This window comes from Schistocerca gregaria, chromosome X (assembly GCF_023897955.1).
Source record: "Schistocerca gregaria isolate iqSchGreg1 chromosome X, iqSchGreg1.2, whole genome shotgun sequence".
Classification (NCBI taxonomy): Eukaryota; Metazoa; Arthropoda; class Insecta; order Orthoptera; family Acrididae; genus Schistocerca; species Schistocerca gregaria.
This window is the reverse complement of record NC_064931.1, coordinates 805048692-805068328: the sequence shown is the minus strand read 5'-3', so window position 1 is coordinate 805068328 and position 19637 is coordinate 805048692. Positions and strand designations below refer to the sequence as shown.

The window sequence follows — 19637 nt, the reverse complement described above, 5'->3', positions numbered from 1 at the left end:
TACAAATGTTGATAACGTAGATTTGCCTTTCCTTAATCTTACTTCTAAGATAAGTCGTAAGGTCAGTATTGCCTCACGTGTTCCAATATTTCTACAGAATCGAAACTCATCTTCCCCGATGGTAGCACAAATACGATGGGCATTTGCTGTTAGTGGGATGATGGAAGTTGTTTGAACTTAAGACAACTGAAACTTAATGTAGGATAGTTAACGTCATAGGAATGGGGAAAACCAATGATTTTTGGATTCCCTGGATTAAACTTAGGACCAGATTCTGTACTTAGCACAAGAGACCCAGCAACCTTGCAGGCTGTGCCCGTATCACTCAGATCCACCACACTTGATTCGGATGTCACAGTCACAAGTTTAGATCCCTACTTGTTGCCTCATGTATTCACTACCAGAAGGTATCATGCATTCTTCTCAAACTATTAGCCTGGAGCACTGGAAAATGTTCAACAAACATTACGGTTCTAACATGATGGTGCACCTCCACACAAGTCGCTATTCATCTGCCAAAATATTAAAACTACTTCCTATCACCCCCCCCCCCTCCCCCTCGCATTACCCACCCATCTACAGGTTATTGTATGGGCACTCTTTCCCGAGTCTCAGCCTGGTATATGGTTTTAATCTAGCAGGAAGTTTCAAAACAGTTCACGCTCATCTGCAGACCGAAATACTCACTCTGATGCTCACTGTATCAATTAGGGAGGCCAGCTTACTTCAAGCTCATTGAAACAAGCCATCAAGAAGGATCAGGTGGTCCATAGGTGACTGTAGGACCAGCCCCACACCCAATCTCTGCACTGAGTCTGGATAGCTGCATACATACATACATACATTAACCCTTGTTCCATAGATCATGAATACGACATTTCGTAATGATGTGGAATGTGTCACTTTAAGATACATTTTTTTACACAAAATATTTTTTTTATTTTTTATTATTTTTTCTTTTTACAGTTACTACTTCATATCTAAGAATTCGTCTATTGAGTAGAAGGAGGTGTCATTCATAATTTTTTTAATTTGCTTTTAAATATTGGTTGGCTATCTGTCAGACTTTTAATATTACTTGATAAATGACCAAAGATTTTTGTGGCAGCACAATTCACCCTTTTCTGTGCCAAAGTGAGATTTAATCCATAATAATGAATATCATCCTTTCTTCTAGTATTGTAGCTATGCACTTCGCTGTTATTTTTGAACTGGGATGGGTTATTAATTACAAATTTCATAAGTGAATATATGTATTGCGAAGGTTCAGTGAATATCCCTAGTTCCTTAAATAAATGTCTGCAAGGTGATCTTGGGTGGGTTCCAGATGTTATTCTGATTACACACTTTTGTGCAATGAATACTTTCTCCCTTAGTGACGAATTGCCCCAATATATGATGCCATATGAAAGCAGTGAATGAAAATAGGCATAATAGGCTAATTTACTGATATGTTTATCATCAAAATTTGCAATAACCCTAATATCATAAGTAGCTGAACCTAACTGTTTCAGAAGATCATTGATGTGTTTCTTCCAGTTCAATTTCTCATCATTGCACACACCTAGAAATTTTGAATATTTTGCCTTAGCAACAGACTTCCGGTCATAGTCTATATTTAGCAATGGTTTTATGCCATTTACTGTACAGAATTGTATAAAATGTGTTTTCTCAAAATTTAGTTAGTGTCCATTTGCAGAGAACTACTTAATAATTTTCTGAAACACATATTTTTACAATTTTCTTACCTGATTCTTGCTTGTTTGGTGTGATTACTATATTCGTATCTTAAGCAAAAAGAACTAGCTTTGCCTCTTCATGAATATAGAGTGACAAGTCGTTAATATATATTAAGAACAATAAGGGACCCAAGGCTGAACCCTGTGGGACACCATTCTTCATACCTCCCCAGTTAGTAGACCCTACTGTTTCTTGCAGATTATCTGTACTGTTAATTTCAGCCTTCCACATTCTTCCAGTTAAGTATGAATTAAGGCATTTGCGCATTCTCCCACTCATACCACAATACTTAAGCTTATCTAGAAGAATTTCATGATTCACACAATCAAAAGCCTTTGAGAAATTACAAAATATCCCAATGGGTGATGCTCGGTTATTCAGTCCATTTAATATTTGATCAGTGAAAGCATACAAAGCATTTTTTGTTAGTGCTTCATTTTTACAAATTTGTGATGCTACTCTTGAATATATTACTTTTTCAAGAATTTTCGATAAAGCTGTGAGAAGTGAGATTGGGCAGCAGTTGTTAGCATCAGATCTAGCCCTTTTCTTATGCAATGGTTTACCAACAGTGTGTTTCAGTCTATCTGGAAAAATGCCCTGTTTCAGTGACCTGCTACATATGTGGCTCAAAATCCTACTTATTTCTTGGGAACAAGCTTTTAGTACTCTGTTGGAAATTGCCATCAATTCCATGTGAGCTTTTACTTTTGAGTGAATTTATTATTTTTCTAATTTCAGTAGGAGAGGTGGGTTGAATTTCAATTTTATCAAACAGAATAGGTGCTGCCTTGCATTTTCTAATGAATAGCTGGATCCTAGTTTCTCAGTTAAAAAATGATTATTAAAAATGTCTTCTACTTCTGACTTCTTGTTAACAAGCTTTTCATTGTGTTTGATAGGCTTACAGTCTTCCTGTGCTCTTAGTTGCCCTGTTTCCCTTTTGACAGTCTTCGAAGTCGTTTTAATTTTATTATCAGATGTGCTAATCTGAGACATAATGCATATACTTCTGGACTTTTTAATAACTTTTCTTAATACAGTGCATTAGTTTTTATAACGTTTCACTGTTTGGGGATCATTACTCCACCTAGCTATAAGATACATTTCCCTTTTCTATTTACAAGATATTTTTATCCCTTATCGTGTCCTCAAGATCAGGATACGTAAATACTGTGTCATTCACTGTGCATGATGATGGATTACAGGAAATCTTGAGGGCGCTGGAGCAGATGAGGTGTGTACTGAATACAAGACGCCTCATCTCCTCCGACTCTGTAACTGCCCGTCAGTCTCTCCAACACTTTTAACACATGCAAGAGTCCAGAATATCTTGATACCCTTCTCTACCAACAAAGGCTGAGGAAGGAGGTATCAGTTGGCTGGGTATGAAGGCTCATGGAAATTCAGGGATACGAATTAGCAGATGTAGCAGCCAGTGAGGCGTTGATGACAATTAAATGGTTCACTGTGCCGTCGTCTTTCATGCTATCACCTCAATTTTTATGTACAGAATCATGCATCAATGGGAAGAAAAATGGCTGACAGAGAAAAAAATAAACTGGAGCAAGTAGTGCCAACAACATGGTCACAAGTAACACAGGCAAGATGAGGTTTTTCTCAGCTATGTACCTACAGGACGTAGTTCCATGATGCATGAATTCTTAATCTAAGGATAGGACCCTCAGTGTGTGGTGCTTGTGTCATACAGATTTTGAGCAACACGTTTTAGTTGATAGCACATTGTATTCAGACAACAGTGCAGCAACTATTTTATCTGTAGATATGTGAGACATCAAAGGAGCACCAGTGTGTTGTTGGTGGGAAGTGTGGAGGATAAAAATTGTTTAGGGAGACCAAGAAGTGAGTACAGTAAGCAGATTCAAAAGGATGTAGGTTGCAGTAGTTATTTGGAGATGAAGAGGCTTGTGTATCATGGAGAGCCACATGAAACCAGTTCTCAGACTTAAGGTCAAAACAACAACATATATCTCCTTTAGCTGGCAATGAGATGTGTTTAATATGGCTATTAAGATGCTTACAAATGTTCGACTTGTTTCTTAGAATACACTACCTGTCAACTAGAGTGAATCACTCAGAAGACATAGTTGTATGTCAGTGAAACTTCATACACATATACACCATCAGCAAGTATGTAAATGATTAGAGTTGCAATACTCTCTAACAGGTAGAACAGCCACCAGTGTGTATTAGTGTTGTTAAAAAAATGGCTCTGAGCACTATGGGACTCAACTGCTGTGGTCATTATTCCCCTAGAACTTAGAAGTACTTAAACCTAACTAACCTAAGGACAGCACACACATCCATGCCCGAGGCAGGATTCGAACCTGCGACCGTAGCGGTCGCGCGGTTCCAGACTGTAGCGCCTAGAACCGCTTGGCCACGACGGCCGGCTCAAAAGTATCGGACGCCGCCAAAAGTACTATGACAGTTACGCGGGAGGTGAGAAAACTTGGATTTCATGGTCGAGCAGCTGCTCTTAAGCCACACACTCGCCAGTAAATGCCAAACGACGCCTCGCTTGGTGTACGGAGCGTAAACATTGGATGATTCAACGGGAAAAACGTTGTGTGGAGTGACGAATCACGGTACACATTGTGGCTATCCGTTGGCAGGGTGTGGGTATGGCGAATGTCCGGTGAACGTCATCTGCCTGTCACCGTGTATAGTGCCAACAGTAAAATTCGGGGGCGGTGGTGTTATGGTGTGGTTGTGGCTTTCATGGAGGGGGCTCGCACCCCTTGTTGTTTGGCACGGCACTGTCAGAGCACAGGCCTAAATTGATGTTTTAAGCACCTTCTTGCCTCCATCTGTTGAAGTTCAATTTGGCGATGGCGATTGCATCTTTCAACACGATCGAGCACCTGTTCATATTGCACGGCCTGTGGCGGAGTGGTTACACGACAATAATATCCCTGTAATGAACTGGCCTGCGGAGTACTGACCTGAATCCTATCGAACACCGCTGGGATGGAACGCCGACTTCGTGCCAGTCCTCACTGACCGACATCGATACATCTCCTCAGTGCAGCAATCCGTGAAGAATCGACTGCTATTCCACAAGGATCCTTCCAGCATATGATTGAATGTATGCTTGTGAGAGCGGAAGCTGTCATCAAGGCTAAGAGTCCATATTAAATTCCAGCACTGCCGATGAAGGACGCCACGAGCTTGTAAGTCATTTTCAGCCAGGTATCGGGACATTTTTGATCACATGGTGTATTTCATTCGAGCACCTGTCAGTCATCGTCAGGTGAGCCATCGAAGACTGACCAAAACGTCCTCCGTACGGCAATATACATTACATAGTGAGTATACCACGCATGCGTCAAAATCAAGTTGACAAACTGACCATACTACCTGCGAGCAGCGCCCTCGGTGGTGGAACCGTTGAACTCAGTTTTCGTCACAAGGGAAACCCCGCATCGCACCCGCCTCAGATTAAGTTGTGAGATAGCTCAGTGGATAGCCCGTCAAAAACTGAACAAAGATCAAGCATGAAAACAGGAAGAAGGTGTACTGGACTGAAAAAAAAGCAAAATAGAAACAGTGAACGGTCCAAGACTAACTAGTGCAATATCGAGGACACTGGAAGTCTGACGGCGTCGTGGTTAAGTGTTCGCGGTGTTGGAGTGAAACTCCCTCGTGCCATTTATTTTTGTTTATTTTTCACAAGATTATGAACTGTTCGCCCTGTCATTGAAATACTTGTTCTGTTTCTGTAGTCTTGGCAGTTTTCATACTATACATTGGTTGTAGAACACGAGTCATGTGGTAATAATACGTTACCGTCGAAAGTAAGTGTGATGAATAGAGAGAGTGGGTGAGATAGCGCATAGATGTCTCGTAGAAATGAAAACAACAAATAAACAGGTGTGAACTATGTGTAACGCACGTTACACTTCGACACAGGCACAAATTTGAATACATCGAACTGTAGAAGAAAAGGAAAGAAAAAAAATGGCTTTAAGGAGCATCGAATACGGCTGGCCTACTTACCAGTCAACCAGTCATTACTCAACCACGACGCCGATGCTACTCCATATTTCTTTATATTGCATTTGTTACACTTGGACCGATCACTGTTCCTATTTTGCCTTTTTTCATATTTTAGTACACCGTCTTTCAAATGTTTAACTCATCCACTTGTGCTTGAGCAACTGAATTAGACGTGATGCAGTAAAATTCCTATGGTAACAATTCGAAACGGAACATAACATCGATTTATCACTACTGACTAATGATGCACCTCTTGCTGGTATGCCACGAAATAAAAATAATAATCTCGTGTGACTAGGGCCTCCCGTCGGGCAGACCGGTCGCCTTGTGCAGGTCTTTTTAGCTGACGCCATGTCGGCGACTTGCGCGCCAGTGGGGATGAGATCATGATAACAACACAACACCTTGTTGCTGAGCGTAGAAAAATCGCCGTCCCAGGTGGCTATTAAACATGGGCTCCTTAGCATGTCACTCCTTCGCGCTGACCACTCCGCTGTCGAGGCGGACATACAGGGAAATAGCCCACTGGGCCCATAAAAAGTAGGAGGTTTGAGATGTGTAAAAAGTATATAATTTATGATTATGTTGCATATTAGAAACTAAACGTTTGACTGTATAACTTTTTAGACTTTATCTTTGTATGATTGTATAATTCACCATTTCTTCTAATACAATAACGAAAAGAGCATTGACTTCTTTGAGAACGTCTTCCAGATTATTCTGATTGGTGATATCACAATAAGAATCAAGTTTCACTGGTTGCTACACTGAGTTTTCACTTCGTAATTTGATCTGTTAATTTTTTGTACATAATAAATTGCAAATAGCTATATCCCATGCAATATTAATGGTGGAGCACCTGTTCATATGATGTTTCGCCTCCAGAATAATACATGATATTAACTCATAATGTATACCCATTTTGGCTGAAATTCCTTACAGGTAGGTGTATAACAGAGTGAAGGCAGAAGTGCAATTTTGTTGTTTGTGTATGCATCATCTGCTAAATGCAATAAAGAAACAATAAATGTTTTTAATCTGCCCTTTTTTCAGGAGCAGATCCTTTCTAAATTAAATAAAGGGAAGAATGGACTATATGGTCCCCAGAAAGGCAAACTTTGTGTAACACTGATTGATAATTTGAACATGCCATTAAAGGCGCAGCATGGAGCACCAACTCCAATAGAACTCCTGAGGCAATATTTTGATCAGGGCCATTGGTAAGTAAGACAATACAATCACTGGAACAAATTTTTCATTAATATTTTGAGAATAATGATCCGCACATTCACAGCATTCTCTAAGCGACTTGTTCCCGTGGTTAGTGCCTAATGGGAACAACCTCAGGGAATTCAACCAGTCTCGACTGGGAAAAAATATAACGAACCCAGGATTCTTGAGCTGGGGCTGACCAGGCCTCTATAATTTTAGACTCTGGACGTACTTCAGTAATCAGCATTCAGGGAGCTGGTGGAAAATTGGACCTCACAGTAAAATGAGGATTTTGGGTTATTCTCTCAGATACCAAGATTAATTTTAAGGTGAGCTATGTACTGATATTGTGGACGGCTGTTGAGGCATAACAGTTGTAGGTGACAATTTGTGGTACATCTGCCTCAGACAAGTTGTATGGAACTTATATAGATGTATAGACGTCTGCCTGTAGATGTGTTTATTTCTCTAGCTTGGCAAAGCATGCAAATGAAACCCATGGATTAAACCTCAAACATTCACAGGAGTTTGCGACAGCTATTGGATAAAACTAAAACCCAGCTCATTAAGGGTAGCTCTTGTGATGAGACATTGGCTATGTAGAAAAATTGAAATTAATAACACGACACATTCTAAAACTGTGTTCATAACAGTTTGAAGGTGTGATGGCACCTTTGATAAAGATACCGGCTTATCTAAAAAAAAAATTGGGGGGGGGGGGGGGGGCACTGAAATCAGTGAAGCAACTCCATAATGGGATCTACCTAGTAGAAACTACTACTTACAAACGACATGAACGATCTCCTCAAAATTAAAAATTCTCGAAAATATTTCATATTGGTGTAACTGATCAACATCATCACTCATGCAAAGAGGCACGCAGAGCCGCTATGAATATGAGCACCTCCATCATTCAGTTAGTGAATGTTTTGACAATAATGTCACAGAATTGATGTGTGGAATGTATAGAATTACAATGTATAGCTTCAAAAGACTGGGCTATTACGTTGTGGCTAGTTCTATTACTCTTAATGTAAGGTGCAACTTTTACCTCTTTATTTACACATAAAATTAATACATGTAACTAATTTGATAACATTAGATATGATACTAATATGTATCTTTTTCTTCACACTGTGTACGTTATCCTATATGCTTCGCCAGACGGAAATGAAACATGGAAAATCACAATTTAATGGTTACAAGTCATATCAACGCATAACAGTTTTGTAACCAAGCTTCCTGTTCCTTAGTTTTACCCAATTTTAGTCATGCTAATGATTTGAAAACACTGTAGTCTCACATTAAACCTATTAGCACATCATAAACTTTACGACATTTGACAAAATTTGTTAGTAACGTTGTACATTCTACCCCTTCCAAAATATAAAATAAGAAATATTGTAGGTTAATTAACTCATTTTCTAAAATTATTCACAAACTTGGCAATATAAAGTTTGAAACTACTATCATGAAGAACGAGAATAAGCGTACAAAAGCCCTGGTCAATACCATTTTAACCACTGGATATCATTTTGTGATCATTTTTATGTAAAGTCTGTGCTGTAAGGTCTCTGTTGTATAACCGTTGTTAAGAGGTGGCAAAACAAAATATATTCAATATCTTCATGCAATTAACAAGTCTACTGTGATAATTACATCACAGAGTGCCAACCACTTTTAACTATGTAGAGTATTAAATGTTTTTTTTACTTATAAAGTAGATGTTAACTTTCCTTGCTTTCATATATCTACATCTAAATCATACTAGACAAGCCATCAAATGGTCCTTGGTGGTCACTACGTGAGAGGAATGTAGGGGGAATTAACATACTGTCAGACATTTCCTGGAAAGTGCTCTCTCGAAATTTCAGTAGTAAATCTCTCCATGACGCACAACGCCTCTCTTGTAACGTCTGCCAAATGGAGTTTGTTGAGCTTCTCCGTAACGTCCCGTGACGAAACACGCCACTCTTCATTGGATTTTCTCTATGTCTTCTATCAGTTCTACCTGGTAGGGATCCCAGAGAGATTGACAATACTCAAGAATCGGTCGAACAAGGGCCACTTCCTTCATGGATGAGTTACATTTCCTTAGGATTCTTCCTGTGAATATGATTGTGGCATCTGTTTTTCCCACTAAGGTCGCTCTGGATAGTTACTCCTAGATATTTTACGGTGGATGCTGCTTCCAGCGCCTTGCCATCAGTAGTGTAGCTGCACACTAGTGGATTTCCTTTCCTATGCAAGCGCAACATATTACATTTATTTACGCTCAGGGTCAACTGCCAGAGCCTGAAACATTTATCAGTTCTCTGGTGGTCATTCTACAAATCGTTGGTATCTTGTGACAAACGCATCATCTGCGAACTGCTTTAAAGAGCATCTGACGCTTTCTACTAGATCATTTATATATATTGAAAATAGTAACGGTCCTATCACACTTTATTGGGGTGCTCCGTAAATTACCTTTGCATCTGTCGATTTTGTTCCATTAAAAGAGACATGTTGAGGTCTATCTGTAAGGAAGTCTTGAATCCAGTAGCAAACCTACTCCGATACTTTCCCAGCTTGTATTTTTTTCAGTAAACAGTTTTCACTCAACGGTAGCGTGGGACGGTGTCAAGTGCCTTGCTGAAGTAAAGGAATACGGCATCAACCTGAGACCCGTTGTCTTATAGGTATCTCATCCGATCCTGACGCCTTTCCACTACTCAACGATTGTAGTTGTTTTTTCTATTCCACTGTCGATTATATTTGCCATTTCGACGTTGGTACGATGATTGAAAGAAGGATCCATGTTACACGATCTTCCGGGGTGAAACAATGTCGGAAGACGAATTCAGTATTTCGTCCTTCCCTCTGTTATCTTCCGTTTCGGTGCCAATATGATCACTGAGTCGATAAATAGATGATATTCCCCCACTTACTGATTCTACGTACGACCAAACTCTCTTGGGGTTTCTACTCACATCGGTTGACAAAGTTTTACTTTCAAAGTCATTGAACGCTTCTCTCATTGAACTCCTTACGCTCTTGTTCGCTTCGTTCAGCTTCTATTTATCAGCTACGTTTTTATTTCTCTTGAATCTGAGATGAAGTTCTCTTTTTTACGTAGCAGTTTTCTAACACGGCTATTAAATCATGGTCGGTCTTTCCCATCCCTTAAGACCTTTCTCCGAACGTGTTTGTCTAGGGCGTAGTGCACGATGCTTCGAATTTTTTTTTCCATTTGTTCTGCAGATCTTCGTTTTCATCACCGAATATTTTATGCTGACTGCTCAGATACTCTGAAATTTGTACCCTGTCACTACTACTAAGCAAAAATATCTTCCTCATTCCTTAATATTTTTTTGTAAAACTCGTTATCAAGAGGCTATCATAGCCTTATGATCACTAATACCTTCCTCTACGTTAAGTGATTCGAGAAGTTCAGGTGTTTGTTGCCAGGAAGTCTAAGGCGTTACCCACACAAGCAGGTTCTCTATCTGCTCAAAGTAATTTTCGGAAAAGACATCCAGAACAATGTCACACGAATCCCTGTCTCTGGCACCCGTTTTGATAGCATGACACTCCCAATCTATACCTGTAAGTTGAAATCAATCCCTATTTCAACGGCATGATCAGGGAAATTATTGACGATATTCTGCACCTTCTGTCTGAAACGCTTCATCACTAGAGCCCCTGAACCAGGCGGTCTATAAAAGCATCCGATTAACATTTTTGACCGATCTTTGATACTTAACTTTATCCAGATTAATTCATAATCGGAATCCGTGGTAGCCTCGCTACATTTTGTTGAATTCTTTACTGCAATAAACGCGCCGCCACCATTGGTGACTAACCTATCCTTACGATAAATATTGTAATCTGAACTTAGGATTTCGTTGACTTTAACGTCCGGTTTCAACCAACAATCTGTTCCTAAAACAATATGTGCATTATAACGTTCAGTAAGCGATACTAATTGTGGTACCTTTCCTTGGATGCTCCTGCAGTTTACTAAAATCATATTAACCTTTCCTATCTCTGATATGCGACGAGGAAAGTTCTCTAAGGACATTGTGGTAAATTTATAAGGCAAATTGTCTTCGATCCCAAGGGAGGGTTTCTCTAACCTAAAAAAGCCCCATGTGCATGCCACACATACTCCACTATCTTAGTAGCCGCTTCCTGCGTGTAGTGCATTCATAATGTTTTTCTATTTAAATGTATGCATGATGCTAATTCTATGCATTCCAGAATTGTAATATTGCCACAATCTGTCGATTCGTGCTAGGAATGATTAAGACTTTATAATAAATACAATGAAATGTTACAAATGCCATAAATTTGGTACACAGCACTGACGTATGGTGGTGAAATAAATCGAAGAACATATGGCGTGGTTGCTCATGAGACAGATCCTACTAATCTGGCAACAGAATAATGTATGTATTATGCGAGTGTCCACCCACCTGGTAGCGAAAAATTGTGATTATATTCCGAAGACAATAGGGCACAAGACATGCATGCCATGCGATGACATCGTGAATAAATTTAATGTAATATAGCCCCATCATTAAAATATTCTTTCCTATACCTATAAAAACTTTAGGTAGCACAGCAGCTGCTATTAATCTGCCTTGATTTTGTAATCAGTCCAACAACATCACATACCCCCTCAGTCCGTGAAGTTTCATTTCGTTTCCTCCTCCTCTTCATGGTGCTTCACTTATTTCATTGGTGGCATTTTTATACTGTTGCGCAAATCAGTAATACTGCAAGGAAGCTATGATAAGAGTGAACTGACCGTTTTGATAAACTAAATATTTCTCATGTGAACAGCTGCTTACAAGCTGTATCCCTATAATAGCTTTTGAGGTTTGTTACCACCATCACTGTAAAGACAGTATGATCACCAATTTCAGTGCCTATTCTGACAGTTTTAGGTACCTTGGGTTTGTTTTCTGGTTGGTGATTGCAACTGACTTTAGAAATTTTGTACGATAGTGTACTTAAACTCTAAGTCTGATTTGGTCTTTGCAACAAGAGATCACAGTAAGTTTGGGATGCTAAGACAGAAACTCTCATGACGTCAGTTGAAGCACAACGTGGTATCTCCATTTAGTATCATCTCCATCTACACACATACCGGTGTTGTGCAAACCACATTGAACTGTATGGCGAGCGTGGGAACTATGACAGCTTAAATGCTTTTGTGTCCAATATGTTAGCCAAATCTCGTCTTCCGAGTCTCGACGAAAGTAAAGTATAGGCTGAATTATGTTTCTAGATTTTTCACCTAATACTTCGTGGGATAATGTGCGTCTTTCTTCAAACGTCTGCCAATTCAGATTTTTCAATATCTCCATGACATGGGAACATGGTTTTGCCCGTATTGGAATATATTCAGTATCCTCTGTCATTCCTGTTTCGTATGGGTCCCACACACTTGCGCAATATTAATAAGACTAGTAAGTTTCCACTAGAGACTGACTGTATTTTCCTTACATTCTGCCAATGAACCGAAATCTGTCACCTGCTTTATCTACGACTAAGCGTATGTGATCATTCCACTTCATATCCCTACCAGTTCAGGACAGAAAGAAAGTCAGTATAGGTCGTAATGTCATCTCTCATTTTTATTGCACTGCAGGTCTACACTGAAGAGCCAAAGAAACTGGTACACCTACCTAATACCTTGTAGGGCCCCCGCGAGCACGCAGAAGTGCCGCAACACGGGGTGGCATGGACTGGACTAATGTCTAAAGTAGTCCTGGAGGGATTTGACACCATGAATCCTACAGGGCTGTCCACAAAACCAAAGCGTAGGAAGGGTGGAGATTTTTTCTGAAAAGCACGTTGCAAGGTATCCCATATATGCTCAATAATGTTGATGTCTGGGGGGTTCGGCGACCAATGGAAGTGTTTAAACTCAGAAGCTTGTTCCTGGAGCCACTCTGTAGCAATTCTGGGTGTGTGGAGTGTCACATTGTGTTGCTGGAATTGCCCAAGTCCGTCCGAATGCACAAAAGACATGAATGGATCAGGTGATCAGACAGTATGCAAACGTACGTGTCACCTGTCAGAGTCGTATCTAGACGTATCAGGGGTCCCATATCACTCCAAATGCAGACGCCCCACACCATTACAGAGCCTTCACCAGCTTGAACAGTCTCCTGCTGACATGCAGGGTCCATGGATTCATGAGGTTGTCTCCATATCTGTACACGTCCATCCGCTCGATACAATTTGAAAAGAGACTCGTCCGACCAGGCAACATGTCAACAGTCCAATATTGGTGTTGACGGGCCCAGACGAGGCGTAAAGCTTTGTGTCGTGCAGTCATCAAGGGTACACGAGTGGGCCAGCCCATATTATGATGTTTCGTTGACTAATTCTCACGATGACACTTGTTGATGGCCCAGCATTGAAATCTGGAGCAATCTACGGAAGCGTAGTACTTCTGTCACATTGAACGATTCTCTTCAGTCGTCGTTGATCACGTTGTCGCAGGATCTTTTTTTGGCCGCAGCGATGTCGGGTATTTGATGTTTTACTGAATTTCTAATATACACGGTATACTCGTGAAATGGTCACACGGGAAAATTCCCACTTCATCACTACGTCGGAGATGCTGTATCCCATCGCTGCCTGTTGACGTATCTCTGTATTTCAATACTCGTGCTTATACCATTTTCTTTGTCACTTCAGTGTAGATTTCAACTGACAGTGGAACTATCATCACTGTCTTATAAGTAGCCATGTAGATTGAACGTAATTATAATGACACATTCCAATACAACTCAGGTATTAATTCGACCAACGCTTGTACAACGCTGAGTTAAATTGGGTGTGTCGTTATAATTCCGTTCAGTCTATATGAGTAATTATAATGCATTGTCAATTGAAATTTAGATCTGCAGTGCAATAAAAAAGACAGATGACATTGCGATCGATGCTGACCATCTTTCTGTCCTGGATTACTGGATTACATCGCTGGTGTGAGGCATGATCATTCCCATAGAAACAAGCATGCTTCTTACAAGCTGTTACACCCAGGTATTTGCATGAGTTGACTGATTCCAACCATGATTAACTGATATTGTGGTCACAGGAGGTAATTTTTCTGCGTTTTGTGAAGCGCAGAATTTTACATTTCTGTACATTTAAATCAAGTCTCTGAACAGCTTTGAAATTTTATCAAGATCGACATAGGTACATACTTCTGCAGCTTTTTTCTGTAGGTCTACTTCATTATAGTCAAGGGCATCGTCTGCCTATTAATATCGTCTGCCAGGGCCATGTGTCTAGCCGCGCCTTGCCACGGTTCGCGCGGCTGCCCCTGTCGGAGGTTAGAGTCCTCCCTCGAGCATGGGTGTGTGTGTTGTCTTTAGCGTAAGTTGTCTTTAGCGTAAATTTTAGTTAGATTAAGTAGTGTGTAAACCTAGGGACCGATGACTTCAGCAGTTTGGTCCCACTGGAACGTACCACCACAGCCATATGTCTTCTGTATGTTAATAACTGGCCGGCCGTAGTGGCCTAGCGGTTCTAGGCGTTACAGTCTGGAACCGTGCGACCGCTACGGTCGCTGGTTCGAATCCTGCGTCGGGCATGGATGTGTGTGATGTCTTTAGGTTAGCTAGGTTTAAGTAGTTCTAAGTTCTACGGGATTGATGACTCCAGAAGTGAAGTCCCATAGTGCTCAGAGCCATTGGAACCATTTGTTAATAACGACCATCGCAAAGCACTACTTATACAAAAATAAATCTTATACGCCAGTGCTGACTTACTGTCTCGAGCATCGTATTTTTCTTCAAATCACACTGATAAGATTTCTTGTTTCTGAGATCCAAATTAAATAACTATTAATGCTGCGCTGCATGCATGTATGGTTTACACTGGGATAACTACATGGCTGCCGACCATCTTTTCCCTCGCTCCGAAGAAGGATCATAATAGCTTCTCCCAGGAATCCTGGTATCTGTCGAACAGACCAAATTTCGATAAAAAAAGGGCGAAGAAGATTACCTTGGCTGCAGGGTACTGGTGTTTCAGAATGCATCAATAAATTAGAACTGGTTCCTGGGGGCCGCGCAATAAAGCATGACGTTAATTCATTGGGTATAGGTTGATAACAGATCCCATCATTTTTTGAATAAAATTCTAAGTTTTTTTCTTATCGTTAGACAAAGTATCTGAATATCTGATCTAAACGACGAGTATGCCTGTCGTTAAGTTCCCATACCGTTCAGTATTGGGCGAGCGTCACATCCAAATGCGCCACAAATCAATAATGCACGATTCACCCAGCCGGCCAAATTGAGACCCCCTTTCACACTCGATCAGGTACTGATAACGCTTCCTCAGAAGAGTGCGCGGAACCTACGTGTCCTTCACAGTCCGGTAGCTGAGTGGTCAGCGTGACAGAATGTCAATCCTAAGGGCCCGGGTTCGATTCCCGGCTGGGTCGGAGATTTTCTCCGCTCAGGGACTGGGTGTTGTGTTGTCCTAATCATTCTCATTTCATCCCCATCGGCTCGCAAGTCGCCGAAGTGGCGTCAAATCGAAAGACTTGCACCTGGCGAACGGTCTACCCCACGGGAGGCCCTAGTCGCACGACATTTCCATTTTACCAGTCAACACATGACTTGGTTCACTCCCCTTATTTTAAGAGCCCAGTCTATTTTTTTTCCATTTTCTGTTATCGACGTTTTCTTACAGTATTTTCCGCTCTGAATCGGATGGCACCCTCGCCTAGTGTAAAAAAGCGACAAAATGATTTAAATAGTTGTTTTAAACTGAGGAAAGCTCAGTTCACTGTTGTTTCAAAAGTGGCCGACTCCATCTGTAGCCAATCATAACACGGGACTCAGTATGCAGCACCCATCCAAAAAAAGTTAGCAAAATAAGAGAGAGAGACAGACAGAGACAGACAGAGAGCTAATAATACAGACGTTGGCAGGTTTTTCGCTGTTACAAAGAAAGGCAAATCCCTTGGTCCGATGAGTCCTTCGCTAATACCTCTAGGGTGCGCTGCGAACCCCACACAGACTGCAGATGTACAAAATATTACTAGAGACATTTTGGTGAAAAATGGCATGAAACTGAGAGACTGCAATGTTATCACATCACTGAAAAAGAAATTTGTGGTGTGGCGGATGAAAAAGAATACTGGGAATGTGAGAATACGGAAGAAGATGAAGATTTAATGCTCAGCCCATGTAATTCGTTCTCTATTGTTACTTAGCAAATGTTTGAAACATGTTAAGCATTTCTCTTCTTTAGTCAAGAGCAACTAGCGTTAAAAATTCATGTTAATACAACTTCCTTTTATTTGGATGACTCTGTTGGTAAATGTTTCGGTTTGGCAGTTCAATATTCTTTTGTTTCGTTCAAACACTTCCACTCTTTCTATGTTGTATGTTTACTTTATATTAACTGATAATAGGGTTATTCATAAAACAAACGAGCATAAGGAACTGATTATTAACTATTTTTTAAGAAATTGCACTAAAAACCCATCTAAGAAGTACGTGGATACACTTTGGTTTAGTTTCAATAGCGAACAGATCCAGTAGTTAGTATCAAAGCCGGCCAAGTACAGCTTTTAACCCATTTTTACCGTTTAACTATTGATTTTTGCCACTTTTTCGCTATGAAAATCTTTTGTTTGAGATAAAAGTGAGCAGACCAAAAATTTCACTAGCTCGGGTATTTTGTTAATATGGTTTTCAGTTTTCTGCCTCTCCTGCAAAAAAAAAAAAAAAAATCTAAAGTGGCCTTGAAGGCTCTTCATTTACCTTATCAGGCCTCTTAACAACACTAAACACGAACAAAACTAATCCGTTATGGTAGCCAGCCATTCTACCTGTCACAGAGTATTTCAGCACTTATCATTTACATACCTGCCGACGGTGTGTAGGTGTGCTAAGTTACACCAACATCCGAGAATGTCTCCTTGGTGCTTCACTTTTTTTATTCAAGCTGTGTATTAGAAAAACTGTGTACCATTTCAAATGATTATTTGCGGTAAGAAATGAATTATAGCCCAATAACAGCATAAGTTAAATGCTGAGAAAACGAAGATTATTTCTGCCTTGAGTAAAAGCACGCACAGTAAAAAATAATTGCGTGTGAAGCTTTATTTGTCACATAGTTCTAAGCAATTCATATTAATTAATTACAGGTATTTATAACCAATTAAGAAATTCTGAAGCATTTGCAAAATAGTAGTGTGGGTCAAAATCCGAGCTCCAGTATTTTACTTGACCACCAAAATGAAAAATCACAAATTGGAAAGTTTGTACTTGAAAGATATTCGTGCTAAGTTTCCTCCAGAACAAGTATTGCTACTAGCTTTGATAGTAAACATATTCATTATTCTGTATTTCCTATACAATATGTAAGCCTATTTACAAAATTTTGAGAGAGGCTGGAAATACACCAACCCATGGGAAGCGTGGTAGTTAACAAATATTTACTACTGTCATCTGAAACAGAATTATTTCATACAGTATTAGAAATCTTAGGTTGGATAAAAACAATGGAACATACCCAAATCTATATAGTGAAGGCCAATAGCGGCACAAATAACACCTTAAAAATATGCTACTTTAGTTTCCAATTTTATTACCTTCTTCAGCTGACGTAGACACACGTATATACAGAGGTACAGTGTCTTGGTACAATGGTACAGGAGAAGCGGTGAAGGGAAGGAACGCAAAGGGGCTGGTGACGGGAGCGACGGCAAGGGGCGGATTTAAGGAAGAAATACTGCAGACAGCGTCACGATCGGCCTCATCTTAATACAGCCGTCAGGCGTAATAACATGAGACTTGGGGGTGCGCTGATGACAGAAAGCACGGGTCACATTTTAGTGGTGTCGGTGGAGTCTATCAGCAGGACGGGGTTCACTAGACATGGCCTGCACCTCAACAGGTATGGGAAGGGGAGGTTGGCAAAGCTTATAAGTGACAGCATAGGTGCGGGGTGGTTGGATCACTCATGGGAAAATTCCTGCAGTAGTGGATGTTAGAGCTGCACTCTTTTTTAGATTGAAGTCAGCTGATAGGTATTCCTGCTTAAGGGAAGTCTCTCTAACAAAGGAACCACTTTTGACAAAGCTTAGGTATCCGAGTAATGAGGGAATTAGTATATTTCATCAAAATATATAAGGTATTAGAGATAAAGTTAGTGAACTGCTTATAGATGTTGAGTCTGAAATTATTGGTATATCTGAACACTTCTTAAATAAGGAGATAATTCAGAGGCCTCCTTTACCAGGATACAGGTTGGCTGGCAGCTTTTCTAGGAGCTCTTTGCGGTGTGGAGGAGTAGCCATGTATGTGAAAAACGGCATTCCATTTGAGTCAATTCATGTTACAAAGTACTGCACTGATAATGTGTTTGAATGTTGTGCAGTTGTGGTTAAATTTAATGGAGCTAAACTTCTCACTGTTGTTATTTATAGATCCCCAGATTCCGATTTCACAACATTTTTGCTAAAGCTAGAGGAGGTTCTTGGTTCACTTTACAGGAAATACAAAAAGTTAGTTATATGTGGTGACTTCAACATTAATTGTCTAAGTGATTGTGCAAGGAAAAGGATGCTGGTAGACCTCCTTAATCATATAATCTTATGCAAACCGTATTCTTCCCAACGAGAGTGCCAGGGAACAGTAGACCAACCATAGACAATATTTTTGTTCATTCCTCGTTACTAGAAGAACATTCTGTTAGCAAAAAGGTGAATGGCCTTTCAGATCATGATGCACACATTTTAACTCTAAAAGACTTTTGTGCTGCAACACATGCTAAATATAGATATCAAATGTTTAGGAAAGCGGATCCAGTTGCTGTAGAGACCTTTGTAAACCTTATCAAGGAACAAGAGTGGCAAGATGTTTATAGCGCTGATACAGTAGATGACAAATATAACGCTTTTCTCAAAACTTTTCTCGTGCTCTTTGAAAGTTGCTTCCTTTAGAACGTTCAAAACAGGGTACTAGCACAAACAGGCAGCCTGGGTGGCTGACTAGAGGGATAAGAATATCTTGTAGAACAAAGTGGCAATTATATCAAAACCTTAGAAACAGGCAAAATCTAAATGCAGCAGCCCATTACAAGCAGTATTGTAAGGTGCTTAAAAATGTTATTAGGAAGGCAAAAAGTATGTCGTATGCAGATAGAATAGCTAAGTCTCAGGATAAAATTAAAACCATATGGTCAGTCGTAAAGGAAGTGGCTGGTCTGCAGAGACACGTCGAGCATATAGAATCAGTGCATAGTGTGAATGTCCGTGTTACTGATAAGTCGCATATATGTACAGTATTTAATAAACACTTTCTGAATGTAGCAGGTGAACTAAATAGAAACCTAGTCCCAACAGGGAATCATATAGCGCTCTTAGAAAAAAGTGTTCCGAGACTGTTACCTGCAATGCTCCTCCATGATACTGACAAGAGGGAGTTTGAGTTAGTAATTAAATCACTAAAGACAAAAAAACTCTCATGGATATGACGGGGTATCTAGCAGAATACTGAAGTATTGTTCTGTGTATGTTAGCCCAGTACTTAGCCATATATGTAACTTTTCCTTTACGATTAAAGTACTCAGTAGTGAAGCCACTTTTTAAAAGGGAGAAAGGGATGATGTTGACAATGTTAGACCTATTTCTATGC

At 40.1% G+C, this 19637-nt stretch overlaps 1 protein-coding gene across 1 annotated transcript in view; it reads left to right on the top strand.

The window, feature by feature from the left end:
- LOC126298331 (dynein axonemal heavy chain 7-like) overlaps positions 1 to 19637 on the top strand; it is a 1150327-nt gene that overhangs the window by 495214 nt on the left and 635476 nt on the right. Inside the window, exon 28 of the mRNA XM_049989626.1 lies at positions 6814 to 6980. Within this exon, the coding sequence (XP_049845583.1) occupies positions 6814 to 6980 (167 nt within the window). The remainder of the gene's footprint in view (positions 1 to 6813; positions 6981 to 19637) is intronic.